General features: G+C 36.9%; 1 protein-coding gene across 1 annotated transcript; it reads left to right on the plus strand.

Annotated features, from left to right (window-relative positions):
* The first annotated feature begins 3,225 nt into the window (after positions 1-3,225).
* Positions 3,226-24,624, plus strand: PECR (peroxisomal trans-2-enoyl-CoA reductase). The gene is made up of 8 exons (XM_074191424.1): positions 3,226-3,433; positions 8,726-8,859; positions 12,586-12,751; positions 14,127-14,208; positions 16,729-16,825; positions 17,568-17,684; positions 19,295-19,406; positions 23,119-24,624. Exons 1-8 carry the CDS (start codon positions 3,310-3,312, stop codon positions 23,202-23,204), a joined length of 918 nt encoding a protein of 305 aa, XP_074047525.1. The 5' UTR covers positions 3,226-3,309; the 3' UTR covers positions 23,205-24,624.
* The last annotated feature ends 595 nt before the right edge of the window (positions 24,625-25,219 follow it).

Raw genomic sequence — 25,219 nt, forward strand, 5'->3', positions numbered from 1 at the left:
TCAACTGGGGAATGGGGAAAAAGTTTTGGTATAAGATTGTAATGGAATACTTTTATGCTATAAGAAATGATGAGCAGTATGCTCTTAGAAAAACCTGGAAAGACTTACATGAACAGATGAAAAGTGAAAATAAGCAGAGACAGTAGAATGTTATATACAATAGCAATTTTGTATAAATGATCAATTGTAAATGACTTACCTATTCTCAGCAATACAATGATCCAAGCAGTTCCAACCAACTTAGGTTGAAAAATATTCATCTCTAGAGAAAGAACTAATGGAGTTTGATTACATGTCAGAGCATACTTTTACTTTACTTTTTTTACTTTTCTTGGAGTTTTTGTTCTGTTTCCTTTCACATAGAACTTTCATTTGACATGAAAATAACAATTTGCATAAATGCATATTGATAAGTTATAACAAATTGCTTGCCTTCTCCATGAAGGGGCAGGGAGGAAAGGAGAGAATTTTGCTTTCAAATTTTGTTTTGTAATGTAAAATTGTTTTTACATGTAATAGGGAAAAAGAAAATATTAAATAAATTAAAAAGAAAAAAACACTCATTAAGAGGTATAATATTCTTGAGGAGTAAGATGGTTGGTGGCACAGTGGAGTGCCAGACCTGGAGTCAGAAAGACTCATCTTCTTGAGTTCAAATCTGACCTCAGATGCTTACTAGCTATTGTAAGTCACTTGTTTGCCTCAGTTTCCTCATCTGAAAAAAAGAGCTGGAAAAGGAAATGGCAATCCTGTCTAGTATCTTTGCCAAGAAAATTGCAAATAGGGTTAGAAAGAATGAGACACTGAAACAACTGAAAATCAAAAGTGGTTTTGAGGGGCAAAGACCCTAGAATGAAGCTTCTGTTACAAATTTTTTTTTGGTATACTCCCAGTGTAAAAACATCCTATACTGCAATGTGAATCAGCAACTGAAATGGAAGGATAGGTCTTTGAGAATTGCTTATGAAATAATTTGTCCAGAGGCTCCCAGAAAAGCAAGTTTTAATCTGAGTCTTTCTGACTCTTAGGCTCTAAGGCATTAAACTATGTCCCTCTGTCTTTCTTGGTAAGTCTTCACAAGCTGAAAGGGTTTTGAATGACAGACCCATGTCTATCATCTGAGGTTTATTATTATAAGGTGATAAAATTTTCAGCCACTTTCAAAGATCACCTAGTAAGTCAAGTCAGAGAGGGAAATGAGAGAACATTCCATCAATCTGAAACAGAATAATGTAGTGGACAGGTGGGTGGATTTGAAGTCAGGGAGGTCTGGATTGAATTGCGTCCTCTAATAGTCTTCAACTGTGAGATCAGGGAGCAAATCAACCTCTGAGTCTTAGTTTCTTCATTTGTAAAAAATAGCACTAATGACTACCCTCTCAGGTTATTGTGAGGATCAAATTAGATAATAAATGTAAAATATAGTTAACGATTTTTGAAGGGATCTGCAAATGTCAGCTGTCATTACAACATAACTGATTTCCACCTTTTCAGAGTAAAAAAATTTTCAGAATACTTTCCTTTGAGAATATTTTTAAAGAGAAAAAAGTCTATTGTCTTCTTTAAAAGACATAAACTACAATGTGATCTACGTAGAAGAAAAAAAAATCTATTAACAAATCAGAATGAAGGGGACAGAGAATGGGTTAAGCTAGAAGGAATATTGCTGTTTTCTAGAAATTGAAGTCCCAGAGACTGGGTGGGACCCAATGGTGGAGAGAGCTATGAAATCCTAAATACAAGGCCATTCAGATTTCCAACATATTTTATAAAAGTCACATTAAAAATATGAGTGATATGCTTTTATGACTTTTATATATAATTTCTGTAGAGGTGCTGATATCATACATGGGAAAAGAGTTATGTTTCCAAAATCAATCGACTCTACAAGATTTATATTGATATATTTTTGTTGTCATTTTTATAATGCTTATTTATATTTCCCCTTGATTTCCAGCCCTTCCACGGCATCCCCCTTAGAGAGACATATCTTATAAGAATTGACCTTTTAATAAAGCATCTTTCTTGTTCTGTTGAGATCCTGGAGGACATCCCTTAGACACATCACGCAGCACTGCCAAATTTTCAAGTAAAAGGTGACAAATTTCACTAGATCAGATCCACTTGCAAACCATTACAGTGTTATATGCATGAAATAAGGTGAACAGTATAAGGAGAAGAATCTATATAATCCAATATTCAATTCTACGCAAAACACACAGGAAAAATTGAGCTGCAGCCTTCTCCTGCCCTTTTGCATTGCCTAGGAATAAATCAAGAAGCCACCTCTTGCCATCTTCTCACATACTTCCAGAAATGGAAACTCTCCAGCAAGATCCCTTTTTAAGAAAAATCCGTTTTCAAGCAACCGAAGGGGAAACTGGCTCATCTCGTACTACTGAATCCATCACCCCCCCCACCTCCTTTCTTCTCTGTGGGTGCAGATGATAAGATGCTGGCCTAAGAGAATAGGGAGATACCCTGATCCTTTTTACCCACCCGGACTCTTCCACTATGGTCCAATGGGGAAGCAGCTGCAAACAGCCAAGACACCCTTCCAAGCCATCGGTCTAGCACATACGCCAACTGGGGAAAGACCCTGGAATTAATCCGCCGACCCTGCCACCGCCCTCCTGGGCAAAGCCTGTTCTTTTGCCCCTTCCCCACTAACCTGCTGCCCACAAGCCCTGCTAGGGCATCCGTGGAGGAGAAGCGAAGGGTACAAAAGTCAATCCAGCCTAGTCCCGGCTGGTGCATCCAGGGATGCTTGGCTTGTCTTTTCCAAGAATAACAATGGAAATGGATTTGTTTTTCAATTGAGGAAAGTGCATTCCTTTCCCCACGAGGCACCCGGTCCTTAAGCTGGGCTCTTTTCTCTCCCCTGTCTTCTTTCTTAAGACAAAGGAGAGGACGAGCCAAAACAAAGCGAAGCCAGACTCTCTCACCTGCAGCAGCACCTGGATCAGGGGCCGGGGAGGATGCAGGGATGTCAGAAACCGCCTCACCTTTCTCCTCAGTGTTTACAGATCCCTCTGGCGGCGGCTGGGCAAAGCCGAGCGCGGGGGTGGGGCGAGCATCCTGGCAGGGCTTGCCAGGCTAGGCTCTCTCCTCCCCACGGGCGACCACGTGATGCCCGAGGCTGCCCCTCGGGGGACGGGGACCGGGGCCACCCGGGCTATTTTGCTCAACTCTAAGCGGCTGCGGACCCTGACCAGGTGCGGACAGCGAGCCCCCCCGCGTGTCAGTGTCTCTGCCTGCGCGTCCGGGGGCCTGGGAGCCTTGGCTCTGAGGGGCAGAGACAAGGGGGGCATGGAGTCTCTAGGGAAGCTCCGGAGCTGCCTGGCTCCAGGCTTGTTACGGGACCAGGTGGCGATCGTCACCGGCGGCGGCACCGGCATTGGCAAGGCTATAGCCACCGAGCTGCTGTCCCTAGGTGTGTCCGGGGGGCCGGGGAGGGAGGCCTCTGGGGGATGTTGGGGGGTCGGGTGGAGGGGGAGAGACAGCGGGGCCGCTTGGGGGGGAAAGGGGAGAGCAGGGGGGCCGGGGGGTGGGAGCAAGTGGGAGGGTGGAGAAGGAAGGACCTGGGGGTGAGGAGGGAGGGACAAGGGCCGGGCCCGAGAAGGGGCCGCGGCTGGGGCTAGAAGTCGGGAGCCAATGAGAAAAGAGGGCCCGGGGCAGAAGTGGGGCAGAAACTCCGGAATCTGGGAGCCGGGAGAGGGACCAGCTGGCGTGGGGGGGAGGGTCGGGCCCGCAGGGGGCTGGGGCCGGGCTGCGGCAGCTCTGTGGGCCAGCGATTGTTAGTCCGAAGTCCGAGGCCAGACTGAAAGCGGCCCTGGTGCGGAGGTGGAGGCAGCCTCCCGGGGCGCCAGGCTCACTTCCACAACTTTTCAAGCCTGTCCTCCGGAGCCAAGCCGTGCCTTTGCTCCCACGATTTGCCATACAAATTTCCCACAGAGAACAGAGAGACAGAGACAGACAAAGACAAAGAGGCAGAGACAGGCAAACAGAGAGAGAGAGAGAGAGAGAGAGAGAGAGAGAGAGAGAGAGAGAGAGAGAGAGAGAGAGAGAGAGAGAGAGAGACAGGCAAACAGAGAGAGAGAGTGAGGAGGGAGGGAGAGACAGACTGTGTGTGTGTGTGTGTGTGTGTGTGTGTGTGTGTGTCAGACACACACAGACTGAGAGACAGACAGGACAGTCAGAAACAGAGACAGACAGAGAACATCATTCATTGAAGAAAGGAAAGGGGAGATTTCTGGGAGAACATTTGCCAAGGAGCTGGCTACTTTGTTATCGGAATGAGAAAGCTTTCCGGGGGGGGAGGGGCTGGAGACTGGGAGAGGTGATCAAATACTTTTTAACAATTTTTGAAAGTAATCCCTCTAGAGAAAAGGTAGAGGTAACCTTTTAGACCGGACTTAGGTGGTCTCTTATCTAAATGATGATATTTGTGATGCAGAGAAATACTGGGCCTGGGAGTGAGGAGATCAGTTGGAGACAAGCTTTGTAAAGGGAATTGCTTTAGTATCTAATTTAGGCCACTGCCGAGGGCCTGATCTTCAACCTGATTTGGGTTACTTTGTCTTTTGGTGGCAGCCTGGGAGCACAGGCCCTGGAAGACCACCCAAAAGAAACCCCTCCCCAAAAGGCAAAATCTGTAATGAAGGACTTGGGTCACTCCCAGGTCACCACCCCCTCCCATGGAGTATGGGAGAAAATTTAAGGAGGTCCGACAAGGGGAGGGGCCTCTTCCACCTTCCAGTCTCCCTGGCCAAATTCAATCAGCAATCCCCAGCCCTCTTCTCTTAATACTCTTTCTAGCAAGCCACTTAACCCCCCTTTGCCTTGCAAAAAAAAATTAAAAAAACAAATTCCTTCTAACTTTTCTATCCCTTTCTTAATAGGCTGCAACTTCCTTTAATAAATCTCCATTTTCTTTCCAAAACCTGCATTCTCGAGTCTGAGTTGCGATTCTTCGAGGGTCAGAACTGAACCCAAGAAACAAATCAGCTGCTGCATTTGTTCTCAAAGACGATGATATGAGGGAGGTGATGCCAGGACAAACACATGAACTTGATTTCAATGAGGGGGTGCTTTGCTAAGTCACCCAGCCTCACTTTCTCCTCTAAAGCCATCTGGATCCAGTGACCAGAAATGAACTGGGAGAACTGGAGAGGGCCCTGCATGTAAGGGAATCAGGATGAACTGATTTGCCTAAGTTCACACAGCTAGTAAGTGTCCAGGGTCTACGACTCTGAGGCCTTCCAAGGCCAGGGCTCTTTCTAGGGGGCACACCTAGTTGCCATTATCTAAGGACTAGGTGAAGGCTGAATACAACGATGGATCAGAACATCGGAGTTTACTGTGTTCTTGCAATGTTCAGCACATTGTTTCTTTTTTTTAATAAATTGGAGACTTCCCATTCTTAGCTTATTAGATGGCCTAGGGTTGGAGGGAGGTGTCCTAATATTCTTCTTCTTCAGAATGCTGCAAAATGATGGTGACTCTTTTCTAGAGCCAGGGACTCAAAAGCTTGACTTGGCTTGGCTTTGAATCAGGCTTTAAACTTAATTGCTCTGCTGTAACTGTGGACTTCCATCCCCTTAACTTCATTTTCAGATTTTTCCTCTGGATCATACAGAAAATTCTTTTAGCTTCTAAGCCTCAAAGTTGTTGGGAAGATCAAATGATAGAATATATAAAAATGTTTTGCAAATTTTAGCTACTGTATTTTTATTTTATCCCTTTAGAAGAGACAGAAGGGACTGAAGGAAAGTGGGGAAAGGGTCAGAACATAGATGAGGAATATAGAAGCAAGAGAACAGCTTTCTAAGTGTGGTAAAGGAGATGACATGAGGGTGTCATCCCTTCTTGGTACTATATCACCCCTCAGTATGCCTGAGATTACAGTCATTCTCTTATTTCTACTCATCAAGCCGAGGCCTAGAGAAAATAGGGCAGGTAACCAGCACAGTTGATTGAGTTCTGGATTGAGAGTCAGGAAGACTGGAGTTCAAATTGGGCCTCAGACACTTACTGGCTCTGGGATCCTGGGCAAATCATTTAACCTTGTTTGTCTCAGTTTCTTCATCTATAAAACAATCTGGAGAAAGAAAGGGCAAACCACCCCAGTGATTTTGCCAAGAAAACCACAAACAGAGTCACAAAGAGTCCAACACAACTAAATAACAGCATATTTTATGTTCTTTCTAATCAATTAATTCAAAGAACAGAACCCCAAAGAAACAATATATTTTAACAATGAAAAAACAAAGGATTCAATAAAACCTGCTTGCCAGACCTTAGCTCTTGACCATGAAAAATAAGAATATTTTAGTTCAATTAGGAGAAATGTATTGGACATTCTTAGAAAAAGGAGACCTCCATGTGACCATAGATAAATCAGTGCCCTAGCTATACTTCAGTTTCCTCATCTGTAAAATAGGGAGGACATCACCTATAATAGCCACCTCATTGTTATGAGCTTCAAGTTTGATAACACTGGTCAAGTGTGAACTTTAGGACATTTATATAAATGTCAGTTATCATCTTCTAACAACTTCCATTCAATCATACAACTAAGTGAGAAGAAAAAGAGTATGTACAAAAGTGAATAATCTAACCACTCCTGTTCCATCCTGGTTCCTTTCCTTTCCTCCAGTTTCACAGTGTAGATATCCTTTAAAATTCTGCCCTGGGGTTCTTCACATCTCTCTCTCCTGTATTCAGTTGTGGTTACTCTCTTTGTGAGTGACTCCAAACTACTCTCTGTCTCCTGAGTCCCTAACCTGTCTATATTTACAGACATTTTTGCATATAGGTCCCAGTGTACCTCTATTTCAACATCCAAATCTGAACTCAACCTCCTTAACTTCTCCAAACCTGTCTTCCTTCCAGTGTTCCTAGTTCTGTTGTACCACTACCCACCTACTTTTTTCAGGTTTGAAGCCCCAGGCATTAACTCTTTCTTCCTTCTCCTTTACTCCTAAGACCTGTTTAGTCCTAGCTATCCCCCCGTGACATATTTCTCATGCCCTCTCCCTCTACTTTTGAACTATCCTGTCACCCTTATTCAATTAGAAGGTTTTTTCCTTGGACTCCCAACCGCTCTCTGCCTACAGTTTTTCATTTGGTCACTCCATCCTTCTAAATTGCTGCTAAAATCAGCTTTCTAGGCCCTAGATCTGAGCATGTCATTTCTCTGCTCAAAAATCTGTAATGAATCCTTATATTTATGATAAAATTTAATATTTTAATTCTTCATTCAAGGCTTTCTTTATTCTGACTTCAAATTATCTTTTTTTAGTTCTATTTGTGTACTCTGTGTGCCAGTCAAGGTAGTAAGTTGTTCCTCAATTTTGTGCTGTTTTCCATTATCTTTTCTCATTTGTGCAGATCAACCCACAGAGAGAACATACATTTTTGGTGTTTTTTTTTTTTTTAGGTTTTTTGCAAGGCAAATGGGGTTAAGTGGCTTGCCCAAGGCCACACAGCTAGGTAATTATTAAGTGTCTGAGACCGGATTTGAACCCAGGTACTCCTGAGTCCAAAGCCGGTGCTTTATCCACTATGCCACCTAGCCGCCCAGAGAACTTACATTTTCAACTTAGAATTCCTCTGAAACTTAGAGCCATAAAGTGTTGCCTGTGCCAGTGAAAGGTTAAGTAATGCCTATGGTCACACAGCCAACAGGTGGCAAGAGAAGATACTTCAGTTGCCATCTTACTGATTCCAAAAGTTGACTCTCTTTCTACTTCATCACATTGCTTCTTTTGCCTTGCAAATATCAACTGCTTAATAAATATTTGTTAAATAAAAGGAAAAAAAGAACATTCTTGGGCTGAAAACTACAGTATGAGATCAAGGGCTAATTTCAATCATTAAGCAATAAAAATTTATTAAGCACCTACATTATGACAGGAACTCATCTAGATGCTAGAAAAATAAAAATGGATGAATTCACAAGGAAATCCTTTAGGGTAGGGCTCCTAAGCCTGAATCCAACAGATCTCAAATGGCCCCTGGGTACATTTCAAGCTTGTTTTTGAAATATTATGATAAATGAATATTAATATAATTAATTTTCTTTATAATCCTATAGTTTATTTTATGTGTTTAAAAGTGGTATTCTGAGAAGGGGTCCCTGATCTTCATTAAACTGCCAAAATAGGATCTATGAGAAAACAGCTAAGCATGCCTTTGTTACTATAAAAGCAAACAAATTTATCAAGCTGTATTGTGGATCTAGCAACATGATAATGAAATACATAATATAGATAAGTTTGCATTACCTGAAGATATCTATACTTCATGGTCAGGCATATCACAGGTTTAAAAATTGAATAGAAAAAGTTTACATCTTATAGTAGATATTCTGCAGGAACATTAGATTTTTGGGAGATCAATATCACCACTGTTTTAGTGATATTCAGACCCTATCTTTATGAATTCATGCAGTTTATCACTCAAAGAAAAACCGACAACACATTGTGTAGACTCATTATGAAGGGTTTATGGAAAGACATATAAGAATTGCATAGAATGAGAATGCAAATTTTGCGTGGATTTTTATGTTAATGGGACACCCAAACTAAGTTGGTTATGAAGTCACTGAAATATGTGTGATATTACTAAAATTAACTAATTAGATTTTTTAAAAATTAAATTTATTTTTTATATTCAATTTCATTGCCTAATAAGATTCTTATTTGTTTGGTTTTCTTGCCAGAATGTAATGTAGTTATCGCCTCCCGTAATTTTGAGAGATTAAAATCTACAGCAGAAGAGTTGAATGCTGCCCGCCAGCACTCTAACCTGGCCATTGTTACTCCTATCCAGTGCAATATTCGAAAAGAAGAAGAGGTAAAACCAGAAGCTCTAATTTTTCTTTATCTAGAAGCTATGTGGAGAGTACAAGATGGTTCTAAGTAGTTCTCATCCTAATGTACTATTGCTTGGTAAAAATGCATGGAAAATTATTTCTCTTCATCAATTCTTTTTGGTTCTTGTTGCTGTTAATAGCAGATTAACCATAAATACTTTTTTCTTTGAATGCTTTTGTTGAAATTTTTCCTGAAACATGCAATTTCTTTCCTTTTAAAGTATAGTATATTCAAAACAAGTAAATTCAATAAATATTAAAATATATTACTATGTATCTGGAATAAAAGACAAAAATGAAACAATCTGTCAAGTCATCCTCTTTCAACATTTTTCTCATTATTTCTTTTTTTTTTTTTTTGCAAGGCAAATGGGGTTAAATTGCTTGCCCAAGGCCACACAGCTAGGTAATTAAGTGTCTGAGGTCAAATTTGAACCCAGGTACTCCTGACTCCAAGGCCGGTGCTTTATCCACTACGCCACCTAGCCACCTAGCCACCCCTCTTCTCATTATTTCTAATTCACTGTTAAATCTTTTTTTGTCTGCACTCACATCTCTCCCATATGTCTCCTTTCCACTTATAAAATTATCACCTTAGTACAGATCCTTTGTCTCTTACATAGACTAGTTCAATAATTTTCTCATTGATCTTTTTGCCTCAAATTTCTTCCTCCCCATCCATAACTCAATTAGCTGTTAGTGATTTTCTGTGTTCTTTTAAACAATGGTTCAGAAATTTTTTCTAAGAGTTTTATTTAGTCTAAATGAAAACTAAAAACAATCCCATAATGTCAGTGAATACTGTGTGTTGAAAGCCGTGAGTTTTCCACATCACCAAACAAACCAGTTCTGAATTTTTCCACAGATAAAGTTTAACAGTAATATATTTTCTAGTGTCTTATAAGAAATAATAATAGCTTACATTTATTTGCCACCCATTATATGCCAGACACTGTGCTCATAAGAATGTTATTTTATTTGATTCTCTCAACAACTCCTCAAAGTAGTTTCTTTTATTATCATTACTATTTTACACATAAGAAAATGAGGGGTTGGGGGGGAGGGAACAGGGTAAGTGACTTGTCAACAGCTAGGCCAGATCTGAATTCCAGTTTTCTTGATTCTAGGCTAGGAGTTCCAGCCATCAGCTGCCTAGGATAAGGACTGAGAAATTTCCCTTTTAATTGTGTTGCTATAAAGGTGTTTAAGGGACAGCTAGGTGGTATAGTAGATAGAGTGCTGGACCTGGATTCAAAAAGACTCATCTTTGTGAGTCTGGCCTTAGATATTTAGTAGCTGTATGATCCTGGATAGGTCACTTAATTCAGTTTGTTTCAGTTCTTCATCTGTAAAATATGAGCTGGAGATGGAAAATGCTAACCACTCTAGTATCTTTGTCAAGAAAACCCTAAACGGGGTCATGAAGAGTCAGAAATGATTGAATAACAATAACAAAGGTTTCTAAATTTCAGATAATCAAAATGATGTTTTGATATTTGTGATATTATCTCTCGCTTGATTGGCTAAGAAGTCTTGCCCCTAGTTGTAGCTATGACACATCTAAACTCATTCTCTTTTAATTTTTTTTTTTGCTTTGGTACAATCTTTTATATTCAAATTGTGTGACTAGTTTGACTGTATTGTGTTCTATGCTATTAAGAAGTTGGTCAAATACTAAAGGAAGAATTATGGGATGTGGATATGTGATACAGGATATGAATAATACCTCTTACTTTCCTTCCTACTTTTCTCAGAAGTTCTTGTTTAACAACAAACAATTTCTCCCAGTAACCTCTGGCTGATTGAACCCTGAGTTTATTTCTGATTTTTTCCTGAGTTAGTATGTTCTTCTGTATAAATTTCCTTTTAAAAAGTGCCAAATTATTTTGATGATTGCTAATTTTATTATATAATATGAAAGGGCAGTTAGGTGGTGTGGTGGATAGAGCACTGGCCTTGGAGTTGGGAGTCTTTGACCTCAGATATTTGACTGTTACTAGCTGTGGGACCTCAGGCAAATCATTTAACCCTGATTGACTTGTATCCAGTAGTCCTCATTCATATCTGGTCACTGGACCCAGATGCCTGTGGAGGAGAAAGTGAGACTGGTGATTTAGCATGGTACCCTCTCACTCAAATCCAGTTCACATACTTGTCTTGGCATCACCTCTCTGATGTCACGATTTTCTTTGAAAATGACATATAATTTGAGGTCTGTTCTTGTTACTCTATTTTATTCCCATTTTTTCTAATTTTTTCATGAAAAACTTTTTTGTACTTGTGAATTTTGATACTCACTTAACAGTACCCATGAGATACTTTTCAAGGCTTTTAAAGGATGATAACATTTGCCCTCCTTTTTTTTTCTAATTCCATTTTAAAATTCATGACTTTTCTTTTCCTTGATGTATCCTAGGTTTATCACTAGCACCAATTTTAAGTTTATTAAAAATAATTAGTGTCCTCTTTTGTGCATGAATTTTGCTGTAAGTATTGACTGAGGGGAAGACAGAAGAGAAGGAGAACTGAATTAAAGAGAATATATTTGAAAAGCAGATTATTTGAGGGGGAGTCAATCACAGTTCTGAGTGGTGAAAAGCATAAGAAGAATTTAACATAGCATATATATATATTTATCTATAAAACTATCCTATCACCTAACAATCAATTGGTCAATCAATCTATCTTTTACTATGGGGAAAAAGATGGCACCTGACAATAGATAATGATCAAACTAAAAATTTGTATTTCTATGATATTTCATACTAGGCAACTAGTACAGTGGACCTGGAATTAGGAAGCTCTGAATTCAAAACCATCCTCAGACTAATTAGTCTGTGTAAGTTTGGATAAATCCTATAGTCTCAGGTTTCTCAACTGTAAAAATGGGGATAATTATAGCACCTACCTCACAGGGTTTTTGAAAGGATCGATGAGATAATATTTGTAAAAGCACTTCACACAATTCCTACTCCATGCAATAGGAGCTCTATAAATGTTTACTCCTTCCCTTTTAAAGTTTGCAAAGTTGAACCCTCACAACCCTGGAATGACATACCAACTACAGGTATTGTTATTTCTGTTTTACAAATGGGGAAGCTGTTGTTGAGACAAATAACTTACCCAAGGCCACACAACAAAATGGTAGAACTACATTTGAACTGTGAGTCATTACTAACTTAACCTCTACTGGCCTAAATCCCCTGGAGAAGGAAGGATATGACAAAGCACTCCAGTATCATTGCTAAGAAAATTTCATGGACCATATGATCAAGAAGATTTGTACATGACTAAATAACTGAACAACAATAATTCCTTTATCCATATTTAATACTCCTATCCATAATGCCTTTAGGGCACGTATCATTGGTTACTGTGTAAAGAACACTGAGGCTCAGTAATTTTCCCACTGATTCATATCATTTCCATCAATAAACACTGATCGAGTCTTTGCCATGTAATAGGTAAGAAGGGAGAGTTAGACCCTGGCATTATGCAAGCCATTAGTAAGAAGTAGAACAATTGATTTTCATAAATATCTCTTTCTTTATAGATTTGTGAACTGCTGACTGTTAGGTACTCCTGATATGTGTCAACTAACTTAGGGTTTGTTGTGGCAGAATTCCAGCCCTTTTTAATCTTCATTTTTAGGTCATCAGTAAATGTTTGGGTTCTCTAACCAATTTATTTTCTTGTGTTTGTTTTAGGTTAACAATTTGGTTAAATCTACATTGGACATCCATGGGAAGATCAATTTCTTGGTGAACAATGGAGGAGGTCAATTCTTGTCTCCTGCTGAACACATCTCTTCGAAGGGATGGAATGCTGTTGTTGAAACCAACCTAACTGGCACCTTCTACCTTTGCAAAGCAGGTAGTGATGGTACATACTCAGAGAAGCTAGGCCTTTCTTCATTTGAAAATCATAACCCCCCCCCCACCCCCACCCCCCACAAGAAGTCTTTCTAGCATTGAGGTGCCCAGCTCTTAAAGGAGCTGTTGATGGTAAATATCTCCAACCAGCTAAAACTGATTCTTAGGCAATAAACCTGGGGGCCTTCCCCAAACAATACTTGAACTAGCACAATATTCTAAATAGCATTTGTGCTCTATGGACAGAGATTTTGAAATCCAGGTTACCTTGATGTCATGAAATGTGATGCATGAGTGAAATTTTAATAGTACCTGATGTACCCATATTTTCCTATCATTCTCAGTTTGAAAAAATACATTTTGGGGTGGCTAGGTGGCGTAGTGGATAAAGCACCGGCCTTGGAGTCAGGAGTACCTGGGTTCAAATCTGGTCTCAGACACTTAATAATTACCTAGCTGTGTGGCCTTGGGCAAGCCACTTAACCCCATTTGCCTTGCAAAAACCTAAAAAAAAATACATTTGATAAAGAATTTCTTGAATCCCCCAAAGATATTTAGATAGCCTACCTATTAAATACCCCAATGATATTTAAATGGCACAGTGGATAAAACACTGGAATTGTTAAAATCTGGGTTAAAATCTTGTCTCAGGTATTTACTAGCTGTGTGACCCTAGGCAAATCATTTAATCTGTTTGCTTCAGTTTCCTCATCTTTAAAATAAGCTAGAGAAGGAAATTGAAAAATCAGCAGCTTTGCCAAAAAAACTCGAAATGGCATAAGAAAACACAATAGTTTAGTAGACTTAATTGTCTAACATTATATTAACAGTTATATTATTAATTGGTATATTAGGTTATTATTCTGATAAATCTAATAATAGTTATATGATTTATAGTTATCGTTCAGTCTTTTCAATTGAACCTTTTTGCCCTAGTCTCTCAAGGGTCCACACCTTCAGTTTAGAACTCATTATTCTAGCTCTAGGCGACCATGGCACTGGTAACTAACTGGGTTCAACTCTTTGGTGATGAAATAATTTACATGTTGGAGTGATCATCTGAACTGTGACATCTCAGATGCTAGGGTAAAGCTACACTGATATAGAGATGTGGCTTTTATCCTAGGAAATACTGAAAAGAATAAATTAATATGGCATTCTTTAACCTGGAGAAGATAAATCAGAGGATTAACTGGATAGCAGTCTTTATGCACCTTAACAGTTTGCTTTAGAACTTGGGGAACAGCCCAAGCCCACATGGGTAGGAAGTTGTAGAAGAGAGATTTGAATGGAGATGCTCAGATTTCAGTCACCCCCTCATTACCTCATGTTGTCTGAAAACTATTTAATTTTATTGCCTTTTGTCTTTTGTTAAGTTTATACATCCTGGATGAAGGAACATGGAGGGTCTATTGTGAACATCATTGTTTTATTAAATCAAGGATTTCCTAATTCTGCGTAAGAATTTTTACATCCTTTTTTTGATTTGGAATCTTGCTTAAACTCTCTTTTTTTCTCTTCTTCAATTGATATTGTATTGTTTCTAATTACATGTTATGAAAGTTTTTCAACATTCATACACATTCATATGCATATTTTTAAGTTACATAATTCCTTTCTACCCTCCCTTCCCACTTCCTCCCCTCAATAGCAGTCAGGTAAATATTGTACATGCACATTTGTGTTTAACATGTTTACAAATTAGTTATTAGGAATGAGGGTTAAGAGACAAGAAGGGAACAAGAAAGAAAACCATAAGATAGGAAATATATATATATATATATATATATATGTATATATATATATATATAATGAGAAATTTTAAAAAAGTGAGTGTAGGGGTGGATAGGTGGTGCAGTGGATAGAGCACTGCCCCTGGAGTCAGGAGTACCTGGGTTCAAATCCGGTCTCAGACACTTAATAATTACCTAGTTGTGTGGCCTTGGGCAAGCCACTTAACCCCATTGCCTTGCAAAAAAAAAATTAATAAAAAGTGAATGTAGTGTTCGTTCAGATTCTGTTTGGTTTGGTTTAAACTCTTTAAAATGGAGTTTTGATGCCTCTTGTGAGAATCACTGCTTTCTTTTTCTTTTGGGGCTTTAAGAAGATACCTTTAAAGTATTCCTATGCACTTGGCATCATGCTTAGATCTGTCTTTATTTTGTGATCAGGTATAAGATGATATAACCTAAGGACATAGGCATTGACACACTTCTCATAGTCAGGATTGCTGGATGCTCATGGGTGCCATAAATGTTTCTGATGATAACATTTATGCCCTTTGTGCTTATCATATAATAGACACACTGTGCATCTCTTCCATCATGACCTTGTTTTTTTTCTCACTATGCTTTACTTGAAGGGAGGGAGGGAGGAAGGAAAGAAGGAGGGACGGAGGGGGAGGAGGGAGGGAGGAAGGAAGGAAAGGAGGCAGGGAGGAGAAAATTTTTTTTTATTATGACTATGTTTAAAACCTAGCTTTGTTTAACTATCTACACAAGACTCTAGGATTGCCAGCTTTTCAAACTTTTTCAGATTTTAGACCTTTCTTGATGCTTTTTGTATTATCTGTGAAATCTTTAGTATTATTTGGGGAATGTGTCATTCATCTTGAGATTTTTTTTGCAAGCCAATGGGGTTAAGTGACTTGACCAAGGTCACAAAGCTAGGTAATTAAGTGTCTGGGGATGGATTTGAGCTCAGGTCCTCCTGACTCCAGGGCTGATGCTCTATTCACTGCGCCAACTAGCTGCTCCATCTTGAGATATTTTTCTGCCTCTTTCCTTTTCATGTTTCAGATGTGAGTTGAAAATCCTTTTTTCGGAGAAAGACTCTTTCCTAAGAACTATCTCTTGCTTATTCCCTTTTAAGGAACACTTTTTTCACTTTTATTTTCCCAACTAGAGTTTTCCTTTCCTTATAGAAACAAAAATTTAGTGAAAAATCTAATTAGAGACGTTTTAGGCATTGAATCTATCAGATAAAGCAAAAGCAGTGCATTGATAGATCTTTTTGGTGCCAGGTAACAAACTGAATTGGACTCTTTGGGTAGAATGGGATGGAATAAATCACTAGAAGCTTAAACATCTGGTAATTGTTTTTAGGACATCAATCCTAAATTTTTTGTTTACAATAAAAAGTTGTTTTTTTTAAGCACACAGTTGGCTCTATTTCTTACCAGCATTTTTTTCCCGGAGGGAAGATAAGGAAGGGATTATCTTTATATTAACAAGTTTATGTAATCAGATTTCCAAGCTCTAGCCATCTCAAAATGTAATATTTTGTTCTTTTCAATTTTTGACTATCACTAGTACCTAACACAATACTTTTTTGAAAAAAAATTTTCCCCCCAATTACATGTAAAAACAATTTTTTAACAATTGTTTTTTTTAAAGCTTTGAGTTCCAAATTCATTTCCTCCATTCCTCCTCCCTCACAAGACAGTAGGTTAAAAAGTGTGCAATCATATGAAACATTTCCATATAGAAGATGGAAGGAAGAAAAAAAATAGCATGATTGAATCTATATTTGGATAAGATGAGTTCTTTCTCTGGAGGCAGGGAGCAGTTTTTTCTTTTATCAGGAGTCCTTTGGGATTATCATGAATCATTATATTGCTGAGAAGAGTGGTTATTCAAAGTTCTTCATCATATAGTGTTGCTGTTGCTGTGCACAATGTTCTCCTGGTTCTGTTCATTTCACTTAGCATCAGTTGGTGTAAATCTTTCCAGGTTTCACAATACCTTTTTGAGGAGTGGTTACCCTACTTTTTTCCCAAAATTTTGAGTGGATTGGTTTTCAGGATAACTTCCTGGAACTTGCTTGAAATGCTAATTCTCCAAAAGACAGTCAGGGGCTGGTGCAATCTCAAGAGGAGTATTTTTTTTCTGTGACTTAATGCATCATTTAGTTGTCATATAAATATGAATGAGTAGTATAAGTTGAATGAAACCTTTAAATATTTTTTTTCTTTAAAAGGCACAGTGGAGCAGCAAGAGCTGGTGTGAAAAATATGACCAAATCTTTGGCAATGGAATGGGCCTGTCAAGGAATAAGAATCAATTGTATCAGTCCTGTAGGTAACCAGCTATGTCTATACAATTTGTATACTCATTACATTATCCTTTTTAGTCATTGGCACATCCTATGTTAATATTAGCTACAGAAGAGGACTTTAGACAAAAACAATCTACAGAGAGATATTCTATATATTCCCAAAGTATTCTCAGATGTACAATTTTTTTACATGTAAAAGAATTCTTTCTAGTGTATTAATGTGTTTTGTTTGTTCCTTTTTCCTTTAACTCCTTGAGAGAGGCTAGTAGAGGCAGTAAACAGCAAGGCAAAGTGGTAAGGAAGGTGGAATCAAAAACGTACAAAACATAATGTGAACAAACAGAGAAAATATTCAGTGTAGACTAAAAGACCCAAATATAAATCTCTTCCACAATGTGGAGTTTCTCTGGCTATTGGATATTTTATTGAGGACACATTTGAAAAGGCACTGAGAAAAAAAATCATTCTTTTTTTTTACTCTTACTATTGGTACACTCTGACTGGCAATTAGATTAGAAACACCAGGTGTTGTGTATTTATTTCCATGCCAGTAGGTAATTCATATAAAGAGGACAATTATACCTCTAAGACATTACTGAGAAGCACAAATAGTAGCTCTATGGATTGGCTTTCAGGATAACTTCCTGGAACTTGCTTGAAATGCTATTTTAAATCTATTTGTTGATAGTTCTTGTTGAAAATCAACCATTCTTCCAGTTACTTTTTTTTAATTTAACTTTCCCTTTTGCTCCTAAACCTAGGGATTAATTTATTCCCCAACTGCCTTTGGCAACTATGAAAAGGTTGGAATACCTTCAGAATACTTGAACCAATTATATCACGGTTGCCCATCTAAGAGATTTGGTGTTCCTGAAGAGGTAATATGTCTCTCTGTTTTTCTGTTTCTCTGTCTGTCTCTCCTCTTTTCACCTTTCTCCTCCTCTCTCTCTCTCTTTCTCCCCCTTTTCTTCCCTCTGCCTAACTTTCATCTTCTTTTCTCCCCTTCTTTTATATTCCTTTACTCTCTCTCTCTATCCATATCTTTTCTGTTTTCATATAGTCAGAGAATATTAGAACTTAATAGAACATCAAGAAGGAAGGGAAGACAAAGAGAATATTCCATTTCTTTTTTTTTTGCAAGACAAATGGGGTTAAGTGGCTTGCCCAAGGCCACACAGCTAGGTAATTATTAAGTGTCTGAGTTCAGATTTGAACTCAGGTACTCCTGACTCCAGGGCTGGTGCTTTATCCACTGTGACACCTAGCCACCTTAGAATATTCAATTTCTAAAAGAAATTTAAATAGTTAAAAGATCCACTAAAGTTTTTGGTTAACAAACTCCTCTGGGATACAAAGTGTTCGATTAAATGAAAAAATCTTCCTAAGGCTGTGTGAATAGACAGAAAAGAGGCACATGGCCTTTAATGCCTTCAGTTGTGACTAGGGAAAAACAATAAATACCATCTACATTTTACAGTTTATTCATTTTGGGAGAAATACATTTTTGCTCTTTCTCAGTTACTACAGTTTTTCAGATTAGGAAGCTCTAAGAAAGAGTCCATGTCATTAATTATGTTTATCAACCATCATCCATTTTTCTCTGAGTTAATTATGCTGAGATAATGGTTTCAATGATTTGGAAGTTATCTATTGAAATGAATAAAAGGAAAGACTTTCATATATGCTAGAGGGAACACTACCTAAGGTAAATTTAAAAGCAGCAAAATTCTTTATCCCGAAATATCAACAAAAATAATGCCTATCATACATTCATAAAACACAAACCCTGTGTATTACAGTTTGTATATTATTGTGAAAATTATAGCTTAATCATATATATACATAAAATACAAATTTATACACATACACATATATACCAATGAAAATTAATTTTGTTATTTCTTGTATATTGAATATAACCATATATCTGATTTTGTTCACACACTGTCCGTAATCTCAACTGATTCATATTCCACTATTAATTCATTCAATACAGGTAAAAACATCATCATTTATCTTTTGCTACTTTTACTCACTAGTCCAGTAATTTCCACAATTGTTCATAGAAAATCAATAAAGTGATGCTTAGTGAGGATATATAAAGCATATAGATAACAAGGATTTTACTTTAATTTATGGTATTAGGGATTATCTAAAGTAGGCACCACATATATGTAAAGGTCCACTGACTAGAAGCTATATCACATTTCTTTAAAACTGAAAGGAAAATTTCCCACAATGATGATTTTTGAAAAATAATATTAGTTCGGAAAATTCTAATTTAAGACAGTTCAAACATACTTCCCACTGACATCATAGAAAGGATGTAGTTTTAGGCATGTATTATATTAAATGATATATAAGAATATGTCTAACATGATTCTGTGAATATATGGATGTATATTGATATATATGTAGACAATTGTTTGGATATCTGAACAATTGGACACATGAATATAACAAAGGTATATTTTATTTTTTTTTTTAGATCTCTTCTGTTGCATGTTTCTTGTTATCTCCTGCAGCCTCATATATTACAGGACAGACAGTGGTTGTGGATGGTGGTCGTTCTTTGTATTCCCAATGGATAGATGTGCCAGGTGAGTTATAAAAAAAAAATAACTGAGCAAAAATATTGTGACTTACAGTAGAATTTTAAATTTTCTTAAATTATTCCTTGAATAGTAAGATGGTTCTCTCTCCCTTTTAAAGGACATTGCAGGAAAGGAAACTTTTTAAACCCTATGTTAAATTATTTGAAAATGAAATTACCTTTTTACATAAACTCTGAGAATTTCGAAATATTAGGAAAGCATTTCTCTATCTCTTTTGGGGGGGTAGAAATGAGTTTGGATCAGTCAATGTCTTGTTAAGATTTTGAGATTTCCTAGGTATAATAAAGATATCCACACTCATGATTATATAACTGTATTAGACTTTTTAACAATATAGTTAGCTAAGCAAGGACAATAAAACTGACATAAAAATTGAGAAACACAGAAAGTAAAATAATTATATAAATTGAAGGAATGATTTAGCAGACAGGGCTCCAACTTTTGGGTCATCATAAAAAGGAAAAAATAGTAAAACAATTCCACACATGCTTACAGTTACAAGAACATATATTACTAAGCAGGGGAGCAACAACTTCTGAATTTTTCTATCATTTTTCTTTATGGTTCCCTTAATCCTATAGGAAAAGGAACATAGTGTTTGACTCTACAATGAGTACATATGCCCAAAAGGTCTGTCCTTGAGAAGAGGGTCAAGCCTCTCAGGAGAAGACATACCTATTTATCTTGTGGATGAGGTCAATGCAAGTTTAAATTCTCATGAACAGGGAAGATCTTTCTATAATTTTGATTAATCCTATAGTCAATTAGTGAACATATAATAAATATTTGTTTACTGACTAAATGGGTAGACATATAATCCCCCAAATAATTCTGTATTTAGACAAATGACTAGTTGGAATAATGCTCAAAGTCAATGCCAAGTAAAAATAAAGGATAAGGTTGAAAAGAAGACATTGCCAGCAATGTTAGTACTATCTTGACCTATTAAAAGAAGCTTTTGATGCTGATAATTGGGATATATGTAAAGGAGAAGATATTGACACATTATCAATATATTTCACAAATATTCACAAAAATGTTGTCATTGTAAAACAAGTCACAATAAGGAAGCCAAAAAAGCACAGAACTTCATTAGCAATAGTTCATAGCTTTACCAAACTCAGAGTTATAGAATCCAAGAATAATGCAATTTTAGGAAATTGCTTTGCAGAATGTCATAGAGCTGGATGGTAGAAAATTATGATTGCTAATATCTCACAAAACAGTACAGAGAATTAGAGGGGAAAACAAAATAGAGGGGAGAACAAACTGACAAAAATGGAATAATTATAAAAATAATTTGTATTTCCAATACAAAGCATTTTCATCATAAACTCCCTCTTCATCTTATAATCTCAGGACATGATCTCTAAGCAGATGAGTGCAGATATATATATATATATATATATATATATATATATATACATATATACATATATATATATGTATATATGTATATATATAACCAATTACTGTCTCTCCCTGACACATCAATCCTTCATTATCAGTTGCTTATTGAATATTTCAAACTGTATCCTGAAGACATTTCAAATTTGACTTGTCTTAAATTGAACTCATCTCTCTTCCTCCCCCAACTTCCCTTTTTTTCTAAAATTCTTATTCTGTTGAAGGTACTTCCATCCTTCCACTCTCGTTTGTTCCTGGCATCATCCTCAACTCCTCACTCTTTTTAGAAGGATAAGATTTATTAGTTGCCAAATCTATTTTTTCTGACCCCTTTTTTCCACTCATACAATTACCACTTTAGTTCAATCTCTCATCACATCTAGTTTAGGTTATTGTAATAATCTCCTTTTCAGTCTCTATTTCAAATCTCTCATCACCCCATTCTATCATTTTATACTGATGCCAATTTTTTCTTAAGCACAGATTTGATTATAAGTGCTAATCAATCAACTCCAGTATGTACCCTATTGCTTCTAGAATAATATAAAAACAAACCTCTTTACTTATCTTTTAAAGTCCTTCACAATTTGACCCCAGTCTATCTTTCCAGTCTTACTGGATATTACTCCTCTCCCAACATTATAATCCAATGATCAAATTGGCAGGAATAAATGGACTGGATTGAATTTAGGAAATTATGTTCTGCTTTCAATGATCCTATGATTTTTTTTAACATTAACATTCTTGCACTTATAAATGTATGGCTACAAATTCTAAACTACCTTAGTCTCTTAAGGATAAAAATTTTGAGTGTTTGAGAGGTCAGTGAAAAGATATATTTGACCTTAAATAGATTATCTATGTCAGCTTATCTAAATATATCTATATGTGTGTGTGTGTGTGTATCTTTATGTATCTTCATGTTGTATCTTTATCTGTCTGTCTCACCAAAATACATGCACACATATCAATTGTGACTTGAAAACACAAGTTGACATAAAAGTTACTATTCAATAAGTATTTATTCAAAAATTCACGTGGTGAAGGTAGATAAAAATAAAAGAACTAGAGTGTTTTTGACTGGGATGAGCCATTTCATCAGTTTGGAGAAGCCAAACTTCTCAGAGTCATGTTTTTAAACACATAAAACAAAATAGATGGGGTTACCAAGGAAATCAATTTTATAGAAATATATTTATAATTTTTTTTAAGTTCCTGAACCCCAGAGTAAGAGTAGTAAGAGTTCTTAACCAAGAGAAAGTCCTGCAATGTGTTGACCAGATCCTTTTCTGAAGGATTTATGTAATGATTTTGAAAGAATCCTTCGGATAAAGTGTGAATGGATTGTATTCTGAAAGTTAGGAAGGAAGGAAGAAATGGAAAGAGGGATGGAAGAAAGGAAGGAAGGGAAGGAAGGAAGAAGGAAAAAAAACAAGGTTTTAATAAAAACCTTTTATAAGCCAGACTCTCATAGGCTAAGTGCTTTACAAACACTCCATTTGATCCCCATAATCCTGGGAAATATATGCTATTTGTTAGTTCTATTTTTTAAACATTTTTAAAAAATTTATTTAAGGCAATGGGGTTAAGTGACATGGCCAAAGTCACACAACTAGGCAATTATTAAGTGTCTGAGGCAGGATTTGAACTCAGGAACTCCTGACTTCAAGTCCGGTGCTCTGTTTACTGTGCAAACTAGCTTCCCCTGTTAGCTCTATTTTTTAAAGATTAGGAAACTGAGACTGAGAGAAGTTAAATGACTTGCCCACGCCTAGACAATGACTAAGGCTAAATTTGAACTCAGATCTTCCTAACACCAGCTCAGTGCTCTGTCCACAATGTCACCTGGGTAGAAAGCAGTACCCACATTGTCAAGCTTTGGGAAAACATGTTGGTTTTTGTTTATACAGGGCTTTGCATAAAACTCGAAGAAGAGAAACTTTTAAAAATATTGTCACAAAGAAATAAAAGATCCCCAAACCCCAATTGTATATAGTCCATGCTTTGTTTTGTTTTTTCTGGGTCAAATTTTAATTAAACATTCTGACTTCTTTTCAGACCAGTTTCACATGATAAGCCTGACAATATGCTTTAGTTGAATCAAAATTAATGAATGTACTCAGTATTCTGATGATGATAGGGTTTCCTCCAAGAGTTGTAGGGATTTGTTGGAGAAACAGTCCTAGAAATGGGATGGATTTAGGAATGTGTTTATTTCCTGAAAGAAAAAAAATCCACAGATTTGTCAATAATAAACTTGTGGGTTATTTCACTCCTTTAATCTTAACAGATCATGACAAGTGGCCTGATGGACCAGGGGACCTTACCGAAGTCAAAAGAATGAAAACTTCCTTTAAGAAGAAATCCAAACTTTAAACTGAGGAAAATAAGAAAATGAAGGGTTTTTTTTACTTTTCAACTGGAGAATTAATTTTAATACTTTATGGAAATTTAAGCTTTTGGAAAAATTACTTGCTGCTTTGTAAAAATAATTATGAATTATAACTTGCTATAATGTATGACTTCAAAGACTTTAAAAACATGCTTTAACATGTTCCCTTCCTTCCTCCCTTCTTCCATCTCTCTTCCTTCCTTCCTTCCTTCCTTCCTTCCTTCCTTCCTTCCTTCCTTCTTGTTTAAACCTCAAGTGATCACCTTTCTTGCCTTGATCCTTAACTGTGAAAAATGAGGAATATAGGGAAATATAAAAAAATGTACTTGTTAATGATACATTACCCTTTGAGCAGTTGAATGAAATAAAAGGAAATTAACAGTGATTAATGAGAGTATTCTCTTTTTCTTCTTAGATTCCTTTTATAGCCCCAAAATGAAAGAATAAGTCTGAACAGTGATGGGATTGTGGGTTTGTAAGCACATTTGTACAACTCAGTTATTTTGCGAAGGCAGTGTCTGCTGTCTCTGTTTCAATAAACTTTTAAAACAAGGTTTGTTTTTGTTTTGCTTCTAGAATTAAATCAAATATGAGCCCTCTCTATCACAAACACACTCACATATATGAAAATAGTTGCCTTTATGGAAAATTGAGATGTGCATGAGAAAAGGTATGGTACAAGGTATTCAGGAATGCAGTCTTCAGAAGAGAACCAGGTTTCTGTAACCTCAGAGAAATGGGAAGAGTATGAGAGTTACAGAACTTTAATGAAGGGCCATTGATTAAAAACAGGAGGATGAGGCCATGCTTGTTTTGTGATATTAGAACTTTAGAAAAGGTTATAACTCTTCCTTTAATAATGTATCCTCAAAATTTGCAAAGAGTTGAATTTAAACTTTCTGTATAATTAGTATTATACTCCTTCCTCCCTTCCCTTTTTTGAAAATTGAGACAATATTTTTTTTCCCCAGACCCATGGCACTGCTCTCATTTTCCACAGTCTTCTCTTTTTTGTTTTGTGAATTTGGTTTAGAATTTTCTTTGATCCTGAATTTAAAACCAAACAAAATGGAAATTACATGTTTGTCATAGGATGGAAAGAATTTATATGGAACTGCAGAATTCTATAAGTGTACACCTGACTTTTTTCTTGAGGTACAATATCTAATAAATTCAACCTATAGCTTTCAAAACTCTCCTGATTGACTGAGCTTTAAGATGGCAATGACCATATTCTTCCACTCTCCCTTCCTCTGCTCTTTCCTTCCTTCCTCTCTCTCTCTCATTTTCTCTTTCACTCTTTCTCTCTTCTTTCCTCCCTCCTTTTCTTCTCTTTCCTATCCTCATCCTCACTGGAAAGAAAAAAAAAAACAAATCCTTTACAATAAATATGCCTAGTCAAATAGAACAAAGCCCTTCATTGACAGATTCTGAAGATTCAGGTTTTATTTTACATCTCAAGTTTTATCACTTCATTAGATCCAAAGTTCTTTTCATTGAGTCTCATGTTGCACAGAATTGCATAGTAAGACCTTTAGTAATTTTATGCAGTTGTGTGAAGACTGGATTAGAAAGGAGACAATGAATAGAGACTAGTTCATTCCAACTAGTCTTTACTAAGTGCCTACTTATGGATATGGACTTGTGTGCATTGTTATGGATACAGAGAACATGCACAGGTTAGTGATTTGTAGAAAAGTTCAATTTGTTGCCAGAAGGTCTAGACCAATTCAAAATTCCACCATCTATGCACCAGTGTGAATGACCTCCCAGCAGCCCCTCCAACAGGGGCCCTTTTTTGACATTTTTTTATCATACTAATAAGTGTAAGATTGATTCAATTTGGAACATTTTTTTCCTTGCTTTGATACCTTAGATGTCTTCCTTTGAGAACTTCTTTTCATTCAGATCTTTTTGATGACAGAGAAATTGGAGGTGCCACCATAAAGATGAGAGTTCTTGAAAGTGAAAAACTCAAGATTGTTATTTTACAAGCCTA

This window comes from Macrotis lagotis, chromosome 6 (assembly GCF_037893015.1).
Source record: "Macrotis lagotis isolate mMagLag1 chromosome 6, bilby.v1.9.chrom.fasta, whole genome shotgun sequence".
In the NCBI taxonomy this organism is placed as follows: Eukaryota; Metazoa; Chordata; class Mammalia; order Peramelemorphia; family Peramelidae; genus Macrotis; species Macrotis lagotis.